The 22908-nt window shown below is 40.7% G+C and overlaps 1 protein-coding gene across 1 annotated transcript in view; it reads right to left on the reverse strand.

Moving 5' to 3' along the window:
* The window catches only part of LOC144510644 (putative helicase with zinc finger domain), a 359659-nt gene that overhangs the window by 141338 nt on the left and 195413 nt on the right, over positions 1-22908 (reverse strand). The window contains exons 21-22 of the mRNA XM_078240298.1: positions 15304-15532; positions 2812-3025 (exon numbers count right to left, since the gene is read on the reverse strand). Coding sequence (XP_078096424.1) covers positions 2812-3025; positions 15304-15532 — 443 coding nt within the window. The remainder of the gene's footprint in view (positions 1-2811; positions 3026-15303; positions 15533-22908) is intronic.

The raw sequence follows: 22908 nt of genomic DNA on the forward strand, positions 1-22908 counted from the left end.
CTGCCAAAGATTACCAAAACATCCAGGAAAGAGAGCAGTCCTCAAGGCAGAAGTAGGCTTCCGGCCATGACAAAAGGTGTTGCAACAGATACCTGCCACGTTTACAAGGACAGGAGAGTCTGGATTAAAGATCTTAAAACACAGGGCAGTATTGTCCAGAGAGACGATGACCAGCCGCAGTCATATGCCGTTAGTACTCTGGAAGGTTCAGTCAGGAGGAATTGGAGGAGTCTTCTTCTCATCCCTCAAGGTGATTCTCCCATTATACATTGGAGAGAAACTGAAGATGATGATCAAGCTCCATAACGGCCAATCCAAATCAATTTCTTATTCATCAAGTAAAATCTACCTCTCTCCAATTGTTATAAAGACGAGATCTGGAAGCCTCCAAATCCCTTGACTAAATATAAACTACTTGAGTGGTGGTGGTGGTGGTGGTGGGGGGGGGGGGGGGGGGAGAGAGAGAGAGAGAGAGAGAGAGAGAGAGAGGAAGAAAGCATAGTAGAACTAATGTAAATATGTTGGGTGAAAAGGAATGCATTGTAAATACATTGGACAAAGACTTGGGGGAAGTGTAGTATAAGGATCTGGCATAGGAAGGGTTTAAGTGGGACTGGGCACAATACTTTCCCCAGATTATGCAAAGAACACATGACCTAAAACTAGGGGGCAGTCTTGTACTGGACAGAGACATGTGTCGAGGCAAGCATGGAGACAGCTCCTAGCTTAGACCTCATACTGTACATATGTATGTAGTGACAAGTAGTTAATAAACATTTACTATTAAACCATACAAGACTCAGAACCTCTTCATGAGACTTATCGAACTACACACATCTTAGAACAGTTTATATACATCGAATTGCCAATATTTAGCTGAGAGTTACTGAATGGAATCGAATGGAGGGGTTTTGATGGTTTATATGTTTAACAGATCGTGGAACTGAGTTACAGGCTGTAATCCAGCCTAGATCATGTGATGAAGATGATGATTTATGATCTTCGTAATTTAAACTTCCCATCCCAGGCAAGATAAAATTATGCTTTTAATATAGCTCCAGATGTTTGGTGAAATCATTTTTTGTTCATTCTTCAAGTCGGCTCACATTGTACCCATTGATTAATCTTTCACCAAACATAGCAAGTTGCCTCTGCTTGGACTCTCTCTGCCCTTGTCTGCAAAGGCCTGCTCATAATCATGGATTTACCCGTAACGAATCAGCAAGGTGCACAAAGGGTGCAGTCACCTTAAAATAAATCATCATGACCACCAATTCCTCGGAACTTATTTTATGTACATTTTAACTTCGGTACTGTTACTGTCATGTAGTGTAAACACTGATTGCAGTTCTGAGGTTAAGACTAAGGTGGAAACGTAATGCAAGAGAAAATGTATTAAATACATACTTTGCTCTGAACATCTGGTGGCATTAACATGAAAGCTGATAGCTTGGGACTAAGCTAAATTTTTAATCACCTGCATTACTTTACCAGCTAATGATTAACTCCTAGTCTGCATATTTCCATTTTATTTCAGTTTCCTACAAATACAACACTATTTTGAGTGAGTCAGGAGTGCCAGGACAGTTCAAAAAACAGAGCTCACAACCACATGTATAGTCGAGAACACCCAAATAATTCAGCCAGCTAAATATTCTGTAATTTGTTGGATGCTGACTGCAGCAGAGAAATAAGCTCCAGTTTTTGAAGAGACGGATAAAATACCTTTAGAAGCAATTGGATCAAATTCTTTCTTCAAGAGTTTTAGTGCCATCCTCAGCCAAAAAAGTAAGCACTTAGCCTGTTCCAAGGAAACTATCAATACTGCTCGGAAAATGGTTGCTATGATGTTCACAGTGACAATCGGTAGTCATCGCTTCTGCTTTTGTTTTCTCTCCTCACCTTCAGGGAAACAGTTGACCACTGCTCATAATAGAACCATTTAAGAGATCACAAGTGCCAAAGTGCTTCTTAATATTCTGTAGCACAACCCGTTGATGTTCTTTTTATTCTCAACTGCTGAGAATTATTTCACAGGTACAAACAGTTTTGTGGGCAATGAGATTAAATTCTGACGTAGAATATGAAAATACCTTGACCTTCAAATATATCCACAACTATAATCTGTATGCAGGAGAAGTAAATAATCTTTGAAAAACAACAAAGCCAGCAATAGTCTTCATTAATATAAAAAAGAAATTGTTAATTATTGATATCATTGGAAATTCTACACCAAAGCACAGTTCTGCATTTAAACAGCAGCAAAAGGGCCCAAAATGAATTTTAGTTGTTCTTTGTGCAACGTAACTCAATTTATTATCAGCATTCCTAAAATGGAATCTCGACTTTACCGTCAATGATTGAAATCCCAAAGACCATGGCTGGGAAAATTCAAGAGAGTACAAGAATCGAATGTGGATTTCAGAGAACTAAAATGTGCTTCAAAAGAGTCACAAAATAAAACAACTTAAAAACAGAGTACCCAATCAGTTATTCTTCTGGATCTGCAGGTAGAACCACTGCCTGGAAGTATATAGCTTGACTGATTGGGCTCTCATTCATAATTTATATCCTTTGCAGTTCATTCCTTCAGATTAACCATAGCTCGCATTCAAATTGGCTTGCAATCTATCTCACTGTTTCTGAACATACATTTTACTGCAAAGCAAAAGAACCTCTTTTCTTGTCACTGCAAAATGCACAGCACAGTGAGAACACTGCACATGTTGTTTATTGGTAGGTGTATCTAGTCAGTGTTGTTTTATTTATCTCTGCTCCAGCAACAAGCGGCACACATGAAAAATGGGTTACCTGAGAACAAATCTTTGCTGGTGATGTTTGGAGTCTGCTGGAAAAGGCTGTAAAGTTTTGAATGGCTCGTGGGATGAATTCAGGGGCCAGGGGGTTGAGTACACAGCCTCTGCTGAGTTCCAGGTTATCAAGCTGTGTCCTGATCTCGTGTAGTGTGGCTCCATGGAGGCTTCCATTCTTGTGGCAAAGGAATATGAAATGCTCCCAAATTTTCCTACAAAAAGAACAATCCCAATAATTGCTTCTTATGGAGTTCAAAGTTTAGCAAATCAAACCAAGCACTTCTGTCTGAAGTCACAGTGTGCATCAAACCATAGTCATTTTGACTTATAAGTATCACTTATACCGTTGAAAAAAAAGACTGCCGTCAAAGCCTTTCATTTTGCACTCACTAGGGCAGATTAAAGAATGCCAAATTTCAAAGGCAGCAACAACTTATACTGCATGAGACAAGGATGCTGATTGATTAGTGAGTTAGCTCTGATTGGTCACAGTGTTAGTATGAAGAATGCACCGAGGAGCTATTGTCACCCATGTTTTTGTTCAAGTAGGTGCAATGACTGGACAAATTCCTATTGCCTGAAGAGGACATATCCCTGTGTATGAATATATACATAGCTTCTAGCAAGCATAAGTGAACCACATTGTGAGCCCGACTGATGATCTTAAATCGGTTGTTAGTGTAATCCTCAGCACACTTAGGACTCTTCAGCAAGTGCTGCCCAATTGCTGAATCACATCTAATATTGGACATTTTGTTCAGAGCTTTGCAAGCATTGGCTGGTTGAGTACAGTCCGTATTCTACCAATTGTGAGCAGCTGAAGGGACATTCTGTTTGATACAACTTACCAGTCAATAGAATATAGGGCCTACAAACCTGGTATGTTCAGCACCATTCGCAACTCCTCAGATATTGAAGCAGTTCCTGTCCAAGAGCAGCAAGACCTTGATAATTCCCAGGCTTGGGCGAACAAGTAGAAAATAACATTTACGCCACATAAGTGCTAGGGAATCACCATCCCCAACAAGAGAGAATCTAACCATCACCCCTTGACATTCAATGGCATTAGCATCACTGTATGCTAACTTTCAATATCCTGGGCGTTACCATTGACCAAAAACTTAACTGGGCCAACCATATAAATAGTGGGGCCACAAGGGCAGGCCCGAGGCCAGGAATTCTGCAGCAAGTAACTCGCCTCCTGACTCCCCAAAGCCTGCCCATCACCTACAAGACACAAGTCAGGAGTGTGATGGAATACTCGCCCCTTGCCTGGATGAGTGCAACTCAAGAGGCTTGACACCATCCAGGGCAAATCAGCCCACTTGATTTGCATTCCATCCCCAAACATTCACTCCCTCCACCAGCAATGCACAGTGGCAGCATTGTGTACCATCTACAAAATGCTGAAAAACTCACCAAGACTCCTATGATAGCACCTTCCAAACCCATGGCCACCACCACCTAGAAAGACAAGGGCAGCAGATACATGGGAACACCGCCACCTGCAAGTTCTCCTCCAAGCCACTCACCATCCTGACTTGGAAATATATTGCTGCTCCTTTACTGCGACTGGGACAAATTCCTAGAAGTTCCTCCCTAACAGCACTGTGGGTGTACCTACACCACATGGACTACAGCTGTTCAATGAGGCACCTTGCCATCACTTCTGCAAGGGCAATAAGGAAGGACAATAAATGCTGGCACAGCCAGCAACACCCAGATCCCATGAGTGAATTAAAAAAAAGCAAGCAATGATCTGACCGAGGAGCCATGATCCTGTAGGATAGCTTTGATATGCCCAATTTTGGTATCAAGCTTACATGGTGAGCAAATAGTTTGGGCTCTATTCAAGAGATTGTCAATTAGGCCAATCTTCTAGTGTGTGGAGCTATAGAAATCCCTGTGAAGGTGGGTTTGCGCTAGACAGTAAGAGAGATCCATTATGTGAATTTCTCAATTAGTATGTCAAGGAAAGAGAGCTCATGTAATTGCTTAATTTCAAAGCTGAACTCGAACATGGAATGAAGTGCATTGTGTGTAAGGAAATTCTTACATGCAGCTGTAGATTCAAATTTAGCAAACATATCATTTTCATATCGAAATATGCATGGGTTAGGAGTCGAGTCATTTAATCAAAAACACATTTCTCGTGGGAACCAATGAAAATGTTAGTGAGATCTACGCCTAGAGGGGAACCCATGGCAACACAATTTATTTGGTCATTGGAACTTAAGAAATAGGAGCAAGAGCAGGCCATTCAGAGCATCAAGTCATCCACTGAGATCATGGCTAGTCTTCTACTTCAAAACAGTAATGGGTGACATGGTGGCACAGTGGTTAGGACTGCTGCCTCACAGCTCCAGGGACCTGCGTTCAATTCTGGCCTCAGGTGACTGTCAGTGTGGAGTTTGCATATTCTCCCCATATCTGAGTGGCTTTCCTCCGGGTGCTCCGGTTTCCCCCCACAGTCCTAAAATGTGCAGGTTAGATTGTCCCTTGGTGTCAGGGGACTAGCAAGGTAACTATGTGGGCTTACGGGGATAGGGCCTGGGTGGGATTGTTGTTGGTGCAGGCTCGATGGGCCAAATGGCCTCCTTCTACATTATAAAGGATTCCATGAAAATCATTTTCCTGTAACAGGAATCCCTTGATCTTTTAAACGAATATTTGTATCGAGGATTTTACATTTTACCACAAGATATAGCAAATCCCAAAAATCTAGTACAGTAAAGAGTGATAATTATTCCACATATACATACAAAAGAGGTCAGTAAATACTCATACAAATGGTTCAGATTATCAATCATTATAATCGTTGTAGTCGGCGTCTCCTTTCCCAAATGAAAGGACATCAGAAAGTGTGGGGGTCCTCAGGATTACAAGATAAAGCTATGAGCGCATGGCACACCCTCCTCCACAGGATAATAAAGAGCTATACAGTATATGGGATCCCTTATGGGGATCAACCAGTCGGGACCTAACTCATCATCCAAAGCAATGAAAGGCTACCCCAGAAAAAGGGGAACATTAGGATACTGTCATTGGTACAAGACGTGGCCTGGCAGTGTACACTCATGTCCAGGAGCCAATAAGTCAAGGATTCTTACACCACTCCAAGAGTCGCAACATAACAGACCTCACTCTTCTCCAGCCATAACGGAGGCACCATTCAGACCCCACCATCACCAGAAAACCTAAACCATTTTCCACCAAAGAAACCCTAATAACAAGGAGAAGAAAAATCATCAGGACACCCATCAATGGGATATCTTGGGGAGAGATGCAAGATAAGGGAAACCCTCCAGAATTAAATATAATAAGTCAGAGCCTGTATCAGCATCTCACCTTTTCAGATAAAGAAAGGAAACCCCAGAGCGAGAGGAAAACCAGGATTAGCCAAAAGACACCTGACATGGTCTAGTAGTGTGCACTTGCGCAAAAAGGATACCAGCATAACCTCATAGGAAACAGGATACTGCCACCCAGGGGAGCCCAAGCTTCAAGGAGGAGGATAGTGTGGAAGTCCCTATATAAGACCACTTGGAGGAAGGCGACCTCCTCTTCCATCCAACTTAATCTCCAACCAAAGAAAGACTCGTAACAATGCTGAACTGAAGCACTTACTCACACTCAGGCCTCACAGCCAACAGGTTATTACACCCCCAGGGGAGTCAAGTCTCAAGGAGAGTAGTCCTGAAGCCCCTAAAAGGGGACATCTTAGGGGAGGGTAACCTGTACACCCATTCAATGTACCCTCCTCCTGACCCAGATAAATACAATTACTACTGCTTTGACCTACTCAATCAAACTAAACTAGGATCAATGACACTCTAGAACAAGGGCCGACAGGTCAAGGATACTCACATCACTCTTATACATTGAACAAAACAAACTATCCTTATCTCTAGGCACCCAGAGACACCACTTAGAGTCATAGAGGTTCACAGCATGGAAACAGGCTCTTCGGCTCAACTTGTCCATGCCACCTAGTTTTTACCATTAAGTTAGTCCCAATTGCCCACGTTTGCCATATCCCTCTATACCAATCTTACCCATGTAACAATCTAAATGCTTTTTAAAAGACAAAATTGTGCCCGCCTCTACTACTACCTCTGGCAGCTCATTCCAGACACTCACCACTCTCTCTCTCTGAGAAAATTGCTCCTCTGAACTCTTTTGTATCTCTCCCCTCTCACCTTAAACCGATGCCCTCTAGTTTTAGACTCCCTACCTTTGGGAAAAGATGTTGACTATCTTCCTTATCTGTGCCCCTCATTATTTTATAGACCTCTATAAGATCACCCCTAAGCCTCTTACGCTCCAGGGAAAATAGTCCCAACCTATCCAGCCTCTCCTTATGACTCAAACCATCAAGTCCCAGTAGTATCCCAATAAATCTTTTCTGCACTCTTTCTAGTTTAATAATATCCTTTCTATAATAGCGTGATCAGAACTGTACACAGTATTCCAAGTGTGGCCTTACCAATGTCTTGTACAACTTCAACAAGACGTCCCAACTTCTGTATTCAATGTTCTGACCAATGAAACCAAGCATGCCGAATGCCTTCTTCACCACCCTGTCTACCTGTGACTCCACTTTCAAAGAGCTATCAACCTGTACTCTTAGATCTCTTTGTTCTATAGCTCTTCCCAACACCCTACCATTAACTGAGTAAGTCCTGTCCTGGTTTGATCTACCAAAATGCATCACCTCGCATTTATCTAAATTAAACTCCAAGTGCCATTCATGAGCCCATTGGCCCAATTGATCAAGATCCCGTTGCAATCCTAGATAACCTTCTTCATTGTCTATTATGCCACCAATCTTGGTGTCATCTGCAAACTTACTAACCATGTCTCCTAAATTCTCACTTAAGCCTCATCATCAATGAGATGCCACCCATTTCCCTTCATCCAAGAAACCCTAACAACAGGATGATATGCCCACCATACATTCCATGAGCTAAGTAATCAAGTAACCACTGTCACAACCCACGCAGCCAAGTAAATATTGAAGACCAACCCAAGAAAGGCTAGACACCTAGGGATTAGCCAACCATGCTCGGGCGTGCACCTGTACATATTTCCCCAGAGGCGCTAATGACAGGAAAAAAAGAACCCACTCTTTTTCAGGATACATGATCTGTCTGCCTTCATATTGGACGGACAATGATTCTTTAATCCCTGAATAATGAAAAAACATAAGTAAAACACAACACCAATAGTTCCAATGGGGACTTTCCCTCACGCACAATAAGGACTTACACCAACCACCTCTATACCAAACTACCTACCTGCCACTCAGATGTGGTGCTACTCATCTTACCTATAAAGTGAAAGGTACCAAAAAATATACTCCCTCAGTGTAAATGCATTTTTAAAAAATCAGGTAAATACTGCACAAATATCACATCCTACAACCAATTTAGCATGCTCCGCAATAGAAAGATGGAGACTTACAAACAATCCCCAAGGAAATATCTCCATCTTGCAAACACTGAAACCCAAGAATTAGAATTTGACACAGAGCCAGAAGCAGGACCCCTTACCCAACCCCACTCCCCTGGTACCACACATCAAAACCAAACTTGAATGCAAACAGTAACGCACATTAAACTAAGGCGACCCCCGTTCCACTGTCGGAGCACGCTGATGGGCAAATACCATCAGAGAGAAAAAATTAACAATCCTGATTTTCACATTTTACAGGATAACCAACGTTGGATACGATTCCCCATTAGGCCCAGCTCGTGAGCATTTTTATCAGTTTCCAGAGAAATGTATTTTTGATCAAATGATCCTTAACCACTTACCCCTTCCCTTGCATTTTTCCAATATGTAGATGACACATTTGCTATATTTGAATCTGCAGCTGCATGCAAGAATTTACACATCCTGATGCGCTCCATCCAATGCTCAAATGGAGCGGTATCACGAGCTCACTTTCCCCAACATAGCAGTTTAGAAATTTACTAATAGGTTCTCTATCACTGTCTACTGCAAGGATACTTTCACTAACCAATATAACATTGGGATTCCTACAGCTTCACGCACTATAAGATTGGCCTCATTGCCAATCTCATAAATAGAGCCTAAGCCCTAAGCTCACCATGCAAGCTTAATGCTGAAAAAGGTAACATCAAAGCTATATGCAGGATAATGGCTATCTCAATCAGATCATTGCTCCAGGTATTTCATGCCTAAGGATACCACTTTTGGACCTGAAAAGTGGCCAATCTAACTCAAATTACCCTTGAAGGGTAAGGTTTCTCAAAAATTTGAGTAACTGGCAAAGCTAGCTATTTCACTCTGCTACTATGCTGTAGCAACACATGTGGTATTTTCCACTAACAGGCCACTGCCATCAAACAAAGATGATATTCTGCCTATCACACAAATGTGACATATGAATTTCAGTGCTGGTGCAATGTCAGGTACGTCAACAATATATCCCAACAATTTGCTGCTTGTATCAAACAGCACAGCCCTTTGGCTGTTCACAAAAGGCAGAGTGGTGACCTAGCCCGTGTTTGCAAAATGCAGAACTTAATGTCTAACATTGGATACGATTCCACAATTGAGCAGCATTTGCTGAACAATCCGAAGCGTGCGAAGAATTGCACTAACAACCAATTTAAGATCATCAGTCAGACTTGTACTGTAGCATTTACGCTTACTAGAAGTTACATACATTGCTTGTCTCTGCAGTCAAAAAGAATTTGTCCAGGTTTTGCATTTTTTTGAAATGACCAAAAGCATGTGGGACAATAACACCCTGGTTCCTTCTCGTTAGCAAAGCCTTGACCAATCAGAGCTGACTTGCCAATTAAGCAGCACCCTTTTCTCATGCAGTATAAATTGTTGCTCCCTTTGAAATTTGGCATTCTTGCATTTGCCCTGATGATTTCAAGATGGAAAGCTTTAAAAAATCTCTATCTTTTCAACAATACTCTAGTTCCACCAAGTGATGACTTGCACATTGGATCCTTGTTATTAAAAGCACAATGTCTTTATACTAGAGATCGTTTAGTAAGGTTTTGTTCATGGCATCCTCTGGACACAGTATTATATAGGTTGCAGAGTTAACTCATTACAAAAGAAACTACTTTCCTCTACATTGAAATTTTGGTTTATCTTTTAAAAATGTAGAACAACACAGTCAATAAATTGTGTTTATGCAACTTCAAAACTGATGAAGTATTTTGCAAAACTCTCAAGTGGGCATTAATGCTCCATTATGTCACAAAGCATCAGAAGTCAAGATGGCAAATGGAGTTTAACCCTGACAAATGCGAGGTGATTCATTTTGGTAGGACAAATTTATATGTGGATTACAGGGTGAAAGGTAGGGTTCTGAAGAATGTGGAGGAACAGAGAGATCTTGGGGTTCATATCCGTAGATCTCTGAAGGTTGCCACTCAAGTGGATAGAGCCATGAAGAAGGCCTATAGTGTGTTGGCGTTCATTAACAGGGGGTTTGAGTTTAAGAGCCGTGGGGTTATGCTGCAACTGTACAGGACCTTGGTGAGACCACATTTGGAATAGTGTGTGCAGTTCTGGTCACCTCACTACAAGAAGGATGTGGAGACACTGGAAAGAGTGCAGAGGAGATTTACCAGGATGCTGCCTGGTTTGGAGGGTAGGTCTTATGAGGAAAGGTTGAGGGAACTTGGGCTTTTCTCTTTGGAGCGGAGGAGGTTGAGAGGACACTTGATAGAGGTTTATAAGATGATGAGGGGGATAGATAGAGTGAACGTTCAAAGACTATTTCCTCGGGTGAATGGAGCGGTAACTAGGGGGCATAACTATAGGGTTCATGGTGGGAGATATAGGAAGGATGTCCGGGGTAGGTTTTTTACTCAGAGAGTGGTTGGGGTGTGGAATGGACTGCCTGCAGGGATAGTGGAGTCAGAAACTTTAGGAACATTTAAGAAGCTATTGGATAGGCACATGGAGTACTTCGGGATGATAGGGAGGAAATAGCTTGATCTGGGTTTCAGACAAAGCTCGGCACAACATCGTGGGCCGAAGGGCCTGTTCTGTGCTGTACTGTTCTATGTCTATGTTCTATGCATGTATCATTAGTCTAATAAGTGACTTCAAATGGATCAGATGGGCAGAGTTCTATGATAGTACTGTGCAGAGCTGATCAGCTGTATGTGCTAAAACAATACTCTTCAAAGATAAGTTCACATGACATAGCAGACCAAAAACTGCCAGCTGTTTATTCCATGCGACCAGCATCCTCCAAAAACACGTTATGGTCTATCCTGCAAAAATACTGACAGCAAACTGCCCTCCAATATACTCTAATCTTCTTGTGTCACAGAAAGAACAGGAATCATGAGTAACTCCTACAACTCATTTCCGAATCTCAACTGTTTCTCAGACAGCAAATGTGTTTTTTTTCCAATGAACAGCAAAAATACTCCAAGCACAAATACGCACTTTTAAGCTGTGGAGCAACATACAAGTGATTTGCATATTATACAAAAGAAATCAGAGGAAGAGTCACAGAAGAGGAGAATGTTAGGAAGGAAAATAGTGAAACAGAAAAAGTAGAAGGGACAAGGATAAAAAAGAACAAGAGAATACATGACTCCCACCTTAGTGTTCTCGATGGCCATTTAACAAGCAGCTTTGTAGGCTTAACCAAGTCTAAACTAAGCCCTGCTCTTGAGACTCAACTCAATAAGTTCCTATTAGTAGATTTACAGGAGTTGTACACTAGCAGCATCATGTAACCCCCTGCTGACCACTATATGGGGCTACCATTTAAATATTCAATCAACAGGATCCCGAATTCCTAGCGGTTGATGTTGATTTGGCTAATTCCCTGTTTACCCATAAATGTCAGTACTGTAAGTCGGAATATCAAAAATAAATTTAATAACAAATATAATTAACAGACATAAAACAGTGAGCTCTGATCTATAACCGTTGGGGCCCATCCATTGGTGCACACATGGGGAAACTCATCCTCAGTAACACACTTGTAGATACTGTTCCAGTTGGATTGTATAGTTCCCACCAGTTACTCACGACACACACACACAGTCCAGAAGAGGCACACGTGTGGAAGATGATGCTGTAGGAGGCAGAGGTGCCTCGAGCTATCCGTGCAGCAACGCAGGTCCAGTGCGCTGAAGGCTGTCCTCCTCGGCAGTAATGAAAAGAACAGGCAGGGGAACGCCTGGCTGCCTCTCACTCCAAACCGAATTCTCACTGCCTGGGAAAAGCTCCTCTTCAAAACGTGGCTATCTCTCTCTGCACACTCCCTGCCTACGCTGCTTCACTTCCTAGCGCCTTTTTTTCCCCGCCCCAAGAACAAGCCGATTGGCCCAGCCCACATCACTCAACAAACAGCATCTTGTTCAGCAAACAGGACACTGAAACCCACAAAGGACAAAGAACACTTGTAAATGTCTTCCCCACAAATCCACATTTTTCTCAGTCCCTTACAATCATAACACAAATCACTTAATTCTAATCAGTGCGCACACATTCAGCAGCTCATGATGGAAGTGTCAGTTTTGTTTAGTTGGAAGCACTTACGCTTCAACTTGTTCCCTGACGAGCTCCGCACAAGGTTGACAATCCAGTGCAGTAACCAAATACCATCAGAGGTGTTCTATTTCAGTTCAGATTTTAAAACTGATTGTTCCAGTAGGTCAGATTAATGCTGAAGATCCCATAGCATTACTTAAGAGATCTCCTCATGTTCTACCCACCTTTCCACTTCATTTAACAACACTAAAATAGAGATCTTGTTTTTTTGTTCATTTTGTACATTGGCATATTTGCATACAGAAGGCTTGCATTTCTGCATAATCCTTTGTGGCCAAGTCACTGGTTATGAGTCATATATTCAGCTTCCAACCCCATAGATCAGCCATCAATGTGTTTAGGTCGTTTTACTCAGTACTCGCATATTCTTGACAGGATATTTTAAGGGTTTATGATAAAGGTCCACCCAATTTTCCTAGAGGTTCAATCCCTTCAACCAAAATTCAATGTTGATACTTCCAGAATCAAACCCCAATCCAATCTACACCAAGCTGAACTCACGAAGAAGATAATGAAGCCAACAGCATTGTTATCGTACTAGAAAATCTTCCATAGCAGTGGTCACAGAGTTATAGCTAAGTGTAATCCATGCTGAGTGGAGTTAAGAATGGGATAATTGTACCAGGGTTGTAGAAATCAGCTCCTGTTTTATTGCTATATGTCATGTTCTTACTCTAATATAATACAGTTTATATTATTTCTACATGTGCATGTTTTTCATCTGTTCAGACCATTTCCAGCTTCATCTGTCAGGTAAAAGTTCTTCTCCGAGGCACTTACTCAAACTCAGAGCTACCTAGTATTTGGTCCTCCATTTGCCATGTTAGTCCCTCCTACAATTCTCATACATCCACTTCGATGCCCTCATTCTCAACAAAATCTTAAGTCCATCATCTTGGTCATTCCCTCTGCTACAACTTCCATCTTCATCCCAAATCCATGGGGTGCAAACTTTGAGTGCATCTGCCACACAAATTGCATAGTCAATCGTCATCAGTTCTGGCTTGATTTCAGCAAATCCAACTGGGCCTTGTTCTCCACTGGCAAGATGGCATCCTAAAGGGCAAAGATCCACCTGGTTCATTTTCTCTACCAACAGCCTTCTTGAATGATTTTCCTCTTGTCCTCCCCATCCTCAACTCAAATAATAACTGCGAAGGGCTCATGGATGTCTGACACCATCTGAAGTTCTGCTCCTACCAAGCTAGGTCGCTGACAGTAATAATAGCAATATCTGCAATTGTTTAGATCATATTTTCAGCAGATCTCAAAGTGCTCTGCACAATTATTTACTGTTATGTAAACATACGTGGAAGTTATTCAGTGCCATCAACAAAAGTGGCTGTGAACACAATTGTTCTGCATCACAATTTGTCATTGAGAAACAATGCAAACTACACATAATATCTCTGCTTGATCACTGAGACATTGGGTGACTGCAGCATGATTCCACCATCCTGCATAAATTAAATTAGTGGGTCTCTGCTGAAAAGGTGCTTAGTACTCACCAAAGGTTTAACCGTTATATTGGTAACAATCATTAGAAATCCATAGGGCGTTATTTCAGTAGGTTCGGAGGCAATTATATTTCAATAAAGGGTGAAAATACTTAGAGAAGTCATTGATGGCATTTTCTGCAGAAGAACTTCACCCCAAAGATTAAAGATCATCTAATGAATGATCCCTTCACCGTAATCCAATTGATAACAAACAGAATCAGGACTCTGATTCTTTGTTACCAATGAAATAAAGGATGGAGCGATTTTGCTGTTATTCAAATTCTGTACACACTGACATTAAAATTCAAATTGCTCAACTTTTTTTTGGCTCTCCATCTTCACTTCCTATTGATTATTCTTCCTCCTACGGCCATTTCTGGTTGCAGTTTTGTGGTGCAGCTTCATGCTGTGTAACAAAGGAATTTGTTTTCTTCGTTTTCACCAGTGCTGCAGTAACCCCAGTTGTCAAGAATAAATATTTTATTTGCAGGCCATCCCGCACCATCCTGTAGTCTAAGGGTTGGACAAATCTACCTCCTCCCAGGATTCTGTCAATAACCAGCCACTTAGACATGCATAAAAACTGACTCATCCATCACTATTTCCATCCTCCAGTTGCTCAGTATTAGGACACTGTTTTTCACCTCTCTTGAGAACATTACTGAGATTGAAGAGTCACAAGGGAGTGGGGCATGAATGAGTTACACCAATTCCAGGATGAAGTTTGGGCATTTATACGGGTACTATCAACACTGGATTCCAGCAATTGTGTGTGAGATACTAACATTGGATTTTTAGAACTCCTGTATGGAATCCCGAAGTTGGGTTTAGCACTCCTACATATTACGTATGGTCTGACATTTGGGAAAAACACTGTTGCCTATAATGTTCATTTTCCCATTTCTTACTTCATTCAGTACTCTACATTAAATCTCATGCAACAGCATACAAGGCCATTGCTTCTGCTCAAGAACAACTAAATTAATCCTTTATTATATTTTTCTTTTGGATTGAGTGTGATACAGTGCAGATCATCTCACAATACTTTCTGCAGTCTTCAATTAGAGCATTTCAGCATTACTTGTAACTGTCATTAGTATAGTTTATTTTATTGAGAACACAACTTAATTTTTCAAATTATAACTAACACAGAAGAGGAAAGCCAGTCATTGGATCAGAGGTTGAAATGATCTCAATCAACAATTCGGGGACTATTTTCTTGGCTTATGTTATTCCAACCTAATGATTATTACAGATATATCAAATATCTAATCACAATCTAAAAGCACATAAGTACACAATGATCATCGCTCTCTTCAATAACATTTAGGTGACTATCACACGAATTAAATTACTTCAACTATACCAATACACTCCTGCTACTTGCACATCCTAACTGCAACAGGAAAACACCAACTCACCGACATTTGCCAATGGAACAGAGCGCCACCGGATCTCCAACCACTGCCACAAGGGACTGCGTCCTGGTGAGAATGGTATTCAGCATCCTATAACTAGACAAGAAGCCATATTCCAGGTCCTCTGTGGATTCCTCTAGCTGAGCATCTCTCCGTCTTACAGATGATGGTGGTTCTTTGTAGGTGTGCCGAGTTCTGACTGTGCTCAGAAACAGTACTCTGAATGGTCTGTCTGTAAATAGCAGAAAAAAATAAAACCTTCTATGAATTTAGTACTCATCAACAGAGTCTATAATCATGTCACATGTGCTAATTTTAAAAAAATAACTTGAAAATGGACTTCAGCCTCCAACCTAAAATTCTGCCAAATCATTAAGTATCACAGAATGTTATGTACAAGGTTGTTTATATAAGGACTATACACCAAGTACACATTTCTATCCCTCGATCCTTTGATTCCATAGATGCAAAAAAACTACTTTTTCTCAGTCTTGAATATAGTCAACAACTGAGCATCCATATCCCTTTGGGTTAGAGAATTCCCTTGAGCAAAGACATTTTAAATCTGAGAGAGAGAGAAAAAGAGAAAAAAAAGGAAAGAAAATGGGACAGAGAGAAATCGATAATAGTTCTGTTCTCTTTCTTTCTCAGCCTGGGAACTTTTACTCAAAACTGTCTTTCACAATGAGGATTTCCCCCAAAAAATTCTTCCTTTGATAAAAGCTCGGCAAATCGTCCAGCCTCATTTTAAGTTCTCCTGAATTCAGACTTTTCAATCCAAGCATGAGCTCCCACACACATTCCACATTCACATAAAGAGACAAAGCTTCTTGCTGCCCATAGCCTTTTCCCTATCCAGATCTTGGCAGGCTAACCTTGTCTGTGAATTCTCAGGGGTGACTTATATTCTTGCCCCTCGAAGTCCATCTCCATGGCAACGTGAAACACATGAGCCTCATATTTAGCTACAAATGCTAGATCCCAAATCTCTTTTCTCTTGGAAGTAAATGGACAGTTAAACCACAACTGTTTAGGACTTTAGAGATTTAGTTTATCCGTGGATACAAACAATGGCAGCAGCCCTGTATGCTGTGTATAAATATTCTGTGCCTTGTTCCCAATGAAATAATCTGGGGCACCTTTAATCTCCAACAATCAAACTACCCAGGCTTTCTGCCAGGCAGACTTCGTAACAGGTCACATGACTCCTTTTGTTTCATCTCAAAGATACAGCCCCCAAAATAACAATCGCATAAATCTCATAATTGTAACACTTCTCATGATCATCAGACATTTCAAAGCGCTTCACTGCCAATGAAGTAGTCTTGAAGTCTAGGCACTGGTGTAATGCAGTAGCCAATGTGTGCACAGCAAATTCCCACAAACTGTAATGAGATAATGACCAAATGGTCTGCTAAATTGGCTGAGGGATAAATATTGACCAGGACACTGGGGATTGCTCCCTTCCCATTTGTCAAACCAATGCCATAGCTTATTTATATCCACCTGAACAGGCAGATGTGGCCCTGGTTTAACATCTCATTTGAAAAACAACATCTCCCTCACTACTACACTGGAGTGTCAGCCTTGATTTTTGTGCTCAAAGAGTGGAACATGAACCTGGAACCTTGACTTAGAGATGATAAAACTGAGCCATAGCTGAGACATGCAACATCAATTCAACTCAATATCTACTCATCAGACAATTCCCTGATCCCAAGAATCAGTCTTGTGAAGCTTGGTTGCACTTCCTCTAAAACAAATATCGCCTTCCTCAGCTAAGAAGTTCTAAACTGTGCATAGTATTCCAGGTGTGGTCTCAAAAGGACCTATATAGTTGCAGCAAGACCGCCTTCTTCTCATACTGCTGCCCCCTTGCAATAAAGGCCAAATACCATTTGCCTTCCCAATTGCTTGCTGTACCTGCACACTATCTTTCTGATTTGTTTACAGCTAAGTCCTCACTTTAAGACAATAAAAGCAAAATACCGCAGAAGTGGGAAATCAGAAATAAAAACAGAAAATGCTGGACAAGCTCAGCAAGTCTGGCAGCAACTGTGGAGGAAGAAACGGATTAATGTTTTGAGTCTGTATGATTCATCTTCAGAACTGAGAAAGCGAGAAATGTGGTAGATTTGATATTGTTTAAGAGGGGGTGGAATAGGTGGAGCAAAATAGAAGGTAAGGGGTAAATGAAAACTTAGGAGAGATAGACAAATATCATGAAATACAAGACAAAGAGTGTCTTAGTGGTAGTGTTAAAGAAGGTGCTGACAGTGGCGTGAAGGTTAGAGAACAGAATGTGTTAATTGCAGAACAAGTATCAGGGCTCTTTGCAAGCAAAACTTAAGAACAAGTGACAGATGGCTCTGTATGGTAGTTGTGGGGGTTCAGAAAATAAAAGGGATCAAGATAGAGGAGAGAATTCATGGTCTGAAGTTGTTGAACTCCATGTTCAGTCCAGAAGGCTGTAAAGTGCCTAATCAGAAGAGGAAGTGCTGTTCCTCCAGTTTGCTTTGGACTTCATTGGAACATTGCAGCAGGCGAAGGATAGACCATATGGGCATGAAGATGGGGGTCAGGGTTGTAGACTGAGCAAATGGTAGACTGGGATAAGCAGGCTTGCAAGTCAGAAATGTAGTGAATTTTTTGAGTGGTTCCAGGATAACCTACTGCAGCAGTATGTCCTAGAAACAACACGGGGTCGGCCATATTTAAATTAGGAATGAGTAAGGAGCCAGATTTAGTTAAAATTTTGGTGATATGTGAACAGTTGTCTTATAATAATAATAATGAGTTTAACATCGAGTTTGAAAGAGAGAACTATGAAACAGTGACTGAAGATTCTAGATTTGGGTAAAGCTGACTGAAGCAATGAGACAAAGATTGTTTACAGTAAACTGTGCAACTCTGACAGAAGATGAATGGGAGATGTGCAAAAGACCATAAACAGGTTATAATCCCACAGAATTGAGATGGTGCAGAAAAGAGTCATTTAGCCCATCGTGTCTGCACTGACTCTGAAAGAGCATTATGACTTCGGGCCATTCTCCAACCTTATCTTTGTAATCCTGCACACTTTTTCCATTCAAATAATCATCTAATGCCCTGTTCAATGACTCAATTCAACGTGCCTTCACCACACTTCTAGGCAGTGCATTCCAGACTTGAAACATTCACTGCTTTAAGAAGATTTTTCTCACATTGAATTTGCTTCTTTTTCAAATCACTTTAACTCGGTGTACTTGTGTTCTCAATCCATTTATAAGTGGGAGCAGTTTCTCCCTATCTGCTCTGTCAAGCCCCATCAAGATTTTGAACACCTCTATCAAATCTCCTCTTAGCTTTCTTCTCTCCAAGTACGGTCCCAATTTCTCCAATCTATCTTCATAACAGTAGTTCCCATCCTTAGAATCATTCTTGTAAACCTCTCCTGCACTCTCTCTCTCCACAATGTCCACGTCCTTCCTAAAGTGTGGTGCCCTAAACTGCACACAATACTCCAACTGAGGTTTAACTTGTGTTTTATGTAGGTTTAGCATAACCTCCTTGCTTTTGCACTTCACGCCACTATCAATAAAGCCTAGGACATTGGTTCCTTTATGAACTGCTCTCTCCACTTGTCCTATTCACCTTTAATGACTTATACATATATACACCCAGCTCCCTCTGCTTCTGTACACCCTTTAGAGTTGTACCCCTCATTTTATATCGTTTCTCCTTGTTTTTCCTATCAAAATGAATCACCTCACACTTCTCTATATTAAAATTCATCTGCCACCTATCTGCCCACTTCACCACTTGTCTGTGTCCTTTTGAAGTTCTCCTAATGGTTTACAATGTTTCCAAGCTTTGCATCATCTGCAATCTTTGCAACTGTCCCCTGCACAACAAGAACAAGATCATCAATATATATATCCCAAAAGGGTAAGGGTTTTATTTGTCATAAAAGATATTTGTGGGCACTAAAGAGGGAAGAGACAACATAAAACAAAAAATTACTTAAAAATGCAAAAATAATTAGGGTAGAATCTTACAAAAATTGACCAAGTGTCAGGGTCTAACTGAAAACTGGAGTGTTTCTCTCCAGAGAAACAGGCAGGTTTTCTCACCAGACTTTATGGCACTTTATCAAAAAAAACAGGGGGACACATTTCACGCCGTGTTTCACCAGCCTCCCACTACCCACCCCAACAGTCATCGCCAGCATCGGACCCCTTCCCCACACCACCATCATTTGGCCATGTCCCCCCTCCCTGGGGACTATCCCCCCCTCACACCTCCAGGGGATCCCCATGAAAGGTCCATGTCCGGGTGAGCCTGTTATAAATTTCACCTGCATGACATCACATCAGCAAGGTTTGAAAATACAGCTAGGGGTCAATATATGGTGGAGGGCAGTTAATGGTATTAAAATTTATTAAAATTCTCGCTCTTTGTGGGCATGAACCTGATTACTTTGCCGGCGAGGGGCGGCAAAAATTGGAAATAGCTATCTCACTGGCGAGATTCGTGATTTCCGGGTTTCGCCCGAACTTGAGCTCCCACCTCCATTCATCGGAATGGAGAGCATGGGCTCAAGATCGCCCCCATGGATCCTGACAAATGGGCAAGATACAAAGGGCAGCGAACAATAACAAAACAGTTAACAAGAGTGACAAAATGGGAATATGAAAAGAAATCTGAGCTGGATATTAAATAATAGAAAAAACATTTCTAATTACAATTAAAAAATTAAGTTCATCAGAAGCAAGGTGGGCCCCTTGATAACTGTTATGTTATCAGTGATACTAAGGAAATGGTGGACATGCTGAATAGTCATTTTGTAGTAGTATTTGCAGTAGAGGAAAAGGTTAGCATTTGCCAGACATTTTTAGGAAACTATTACTGAATCATGGACAGAGTTTCAATAAAACTAACAAAAGCAAAATAACTATAATGGAGAAATTATGGCGCGAAAGAGACACAAATCTCCAGGACCCCAGGTTTACATCCCAGAGATTTAAAAGGTGAGTCCATTATAGATGCCCTGAATATAATCTGGCAATGTTCTCACAATCTGGGAACCATTTCTTTATTTTGGAACATTGCGCATGTCATTCTGCTATTTAAGAAAGGTGTCAGAGGGAAACCAAGTAATTATAGACCAGCTAGCCTAACATCAGTCATAATGATATGGTGACTGAATACATTGAAAATTTTCAGAACCAGGTGGAATTGCAAAAGGTAGGTCATACTTGACAAATCTGAATTTTTTGAAGAGGTGACTAAAGAAGTGGACAGGGGAATGTCCATGGGTGTTATTTACTGGAGAAGATATTTAAGTCCCTCAAACGGCAATCAGCTAAAGTTAAAGCTCATGGAATTGAAGGCAAATTATTGGCCTGTTAAGAAATTGGCTGAATTGAAGGAGACAATTAGGGCTAATTGACAGAATATGACTAATGCAGTCCTGCAAAAAGTCTGTGATGGGGCCTCAATGATTCACTGTAGTCATAAAACACTTAGACAACAACATGATAGAAAGCCATATATCCAAATTCCCAATGACAAAAAGATGGACGACATTGTAAGCTGTATAGATAGAAACTAAAATTACAAAGAGATATTGACAGACTAAATGAATGATCAGAATTGTGACAAATGATTTTCAATATAGACAAATGCAAAGTAATCTACTTTGGACCTAAAGAGAGCACTTCCTAAATTATGTAAAGCTAGAAATAGTGGTAGACCAAAAAGATGAGGGTCAGGAACACAGATTAATAGTATGTCATGAACATGTACAGAAAATAATTTTTTAAAAGACTAATGGAATGTGGGTCTTTATGTCTAGAGACTAGAACAAAGGTGGGTAGAAGTCACTCTACAGAACTCTGTTTAGACTACACCTTAGAATACTACAAGCAGTTCTTGGACCACACTCAGGAAGGATATATTGGTCTTGAAGGAAATACAATATGGACTTGCCAGTATGATTCTGGAAGGTCATTTTCTTACACTTTCAATTTTCTGCCTAAATAATTTGAAAAGTCCACTCAGGACGAATGTATAAATGAAGTTGTTTCCCTCAGATTATTGAAATATTTTGCTCTGAAAATCAATTTTTAAATAGCAGGAACAAACTCTTAAAGACAAATACTATAATAATAAACCACAGTTCTGTAATTGTAATGCTCTTGTTTCATCAAAAAGAACATTGTAGCCACAGGGCATGTCAACTTTGCCCAATTGAAAGCATGGTAATTTCTGGGTCAAAGGGATAGGTTTGAATACATAATCTGGTTGACAATCCAGTACAGTGCTAAATGAATGTTGGAAGGTCAGTCATGTCGACCTTTATCCAAGACAGAAGTCCGGGATGCTGTCTGGATGCTTCAACGGATTGTGCAGCACTTTGACAAAGAGCAAAGCTCCCAGGTGCTCTGAACATCTTTCCATCAATCACCTGACCATCTGTAAATCTCACTGCTCCTTGACCAAGCTGGTTACACTTAAACAGTTGCTGCCTTCATTTCAATACTAACAATTCAGTGCAATTCAAAAGTTGCATGATGTTCTTTCCAAATATTTTAATAAAAGTTGTTTGGGAAAGAGTAAGGTATGCTGTATAAGATCTTGAGAATGGAACACTATAGGGTGGATACACTCAAAACAATGAAGTTTCTTTAATATATAATTTTGGAACTGCTTTCATGATTTTAATACCAGTTCCATTCCAGCAATAAGGTATTAACATTTTTACTTCTCTCTGTCAGCTATAAAAATCTCTCAGGAGTTACGATACTGAATCCATGATGAAAAACATATTAACAAACTCCAACAAATGAGGGTGAGAGGAGGAGAACATTTCTGTGCACTGCTTGTCTACGAAAAGCAAATTTCCAAATTTTTCACACAGAGGAAATTATCCACATTTGTTGGGGACCAATATAAGAAACCTATCAACTTGGTATCAGCTGGTAGTAATCTCAGCCGACTCCACAACTTGGCCATATAAGCTTGGCTGACACTTTAACAGGTGTCCATGCCATTCACAAAAATTCACAAATTGATTGCTGTCTGAGAACAGGACGAGTGATGTGTATTTAGCATAATACACACAGCACCTCCATAACAGCTGAACAGACAGCAGCAAATACAGCTGTGTTTTTCACGATTATCAACTCCAGTTTTAAATATTAATCTGTTTCTTCTGATTCCTTGATCAGGATTTTGCAAATGTGAGATTACTTTTGAGGATGACTGTTGCAAAAGCATTTACATAGCACCTTTAATGTAGTGAAACATTCCAAAGGCGCCTTAAAGGAGTATTATAATACAAAATTTGATGCAGCTACATAAGGAGATTAGACCATAAGACTGTAATAAAACCATAAGAAATAGAAACAAGAGTAGGCCATTTAGCCCCTTGAGCCTGCTCCTTTCCTGCCCTTTCCCTGTAGCCCTTGATTCACTTACTGATCAAAAATCTATCTATCTCAGCCTTAAATATACACAAGGACTCTGCTTCCACAGCTCTCTGTGGCAAGGAGTTCCAAAGACTCAACCCTCAGAAGAATTTCCACCTCATCTCAGTCTTAAATTGGTGTCTCTTTATTCTGAGAC

Source organism: Mustelus asterias, chromosome 23, assembly GCF_964213995.1.
Source record: "Mustelus asterias chromosome 23, sMusAst1.hap1.1, whole genome shotgun sequence".
In the NCBI taxonomy this organism is placed as follows: Eukaryota; Metazoa; Chordata; class Chondrichthyes; order Carcharhiniformes; family Triakidae; genus Mustelus; species Mustelus asterias.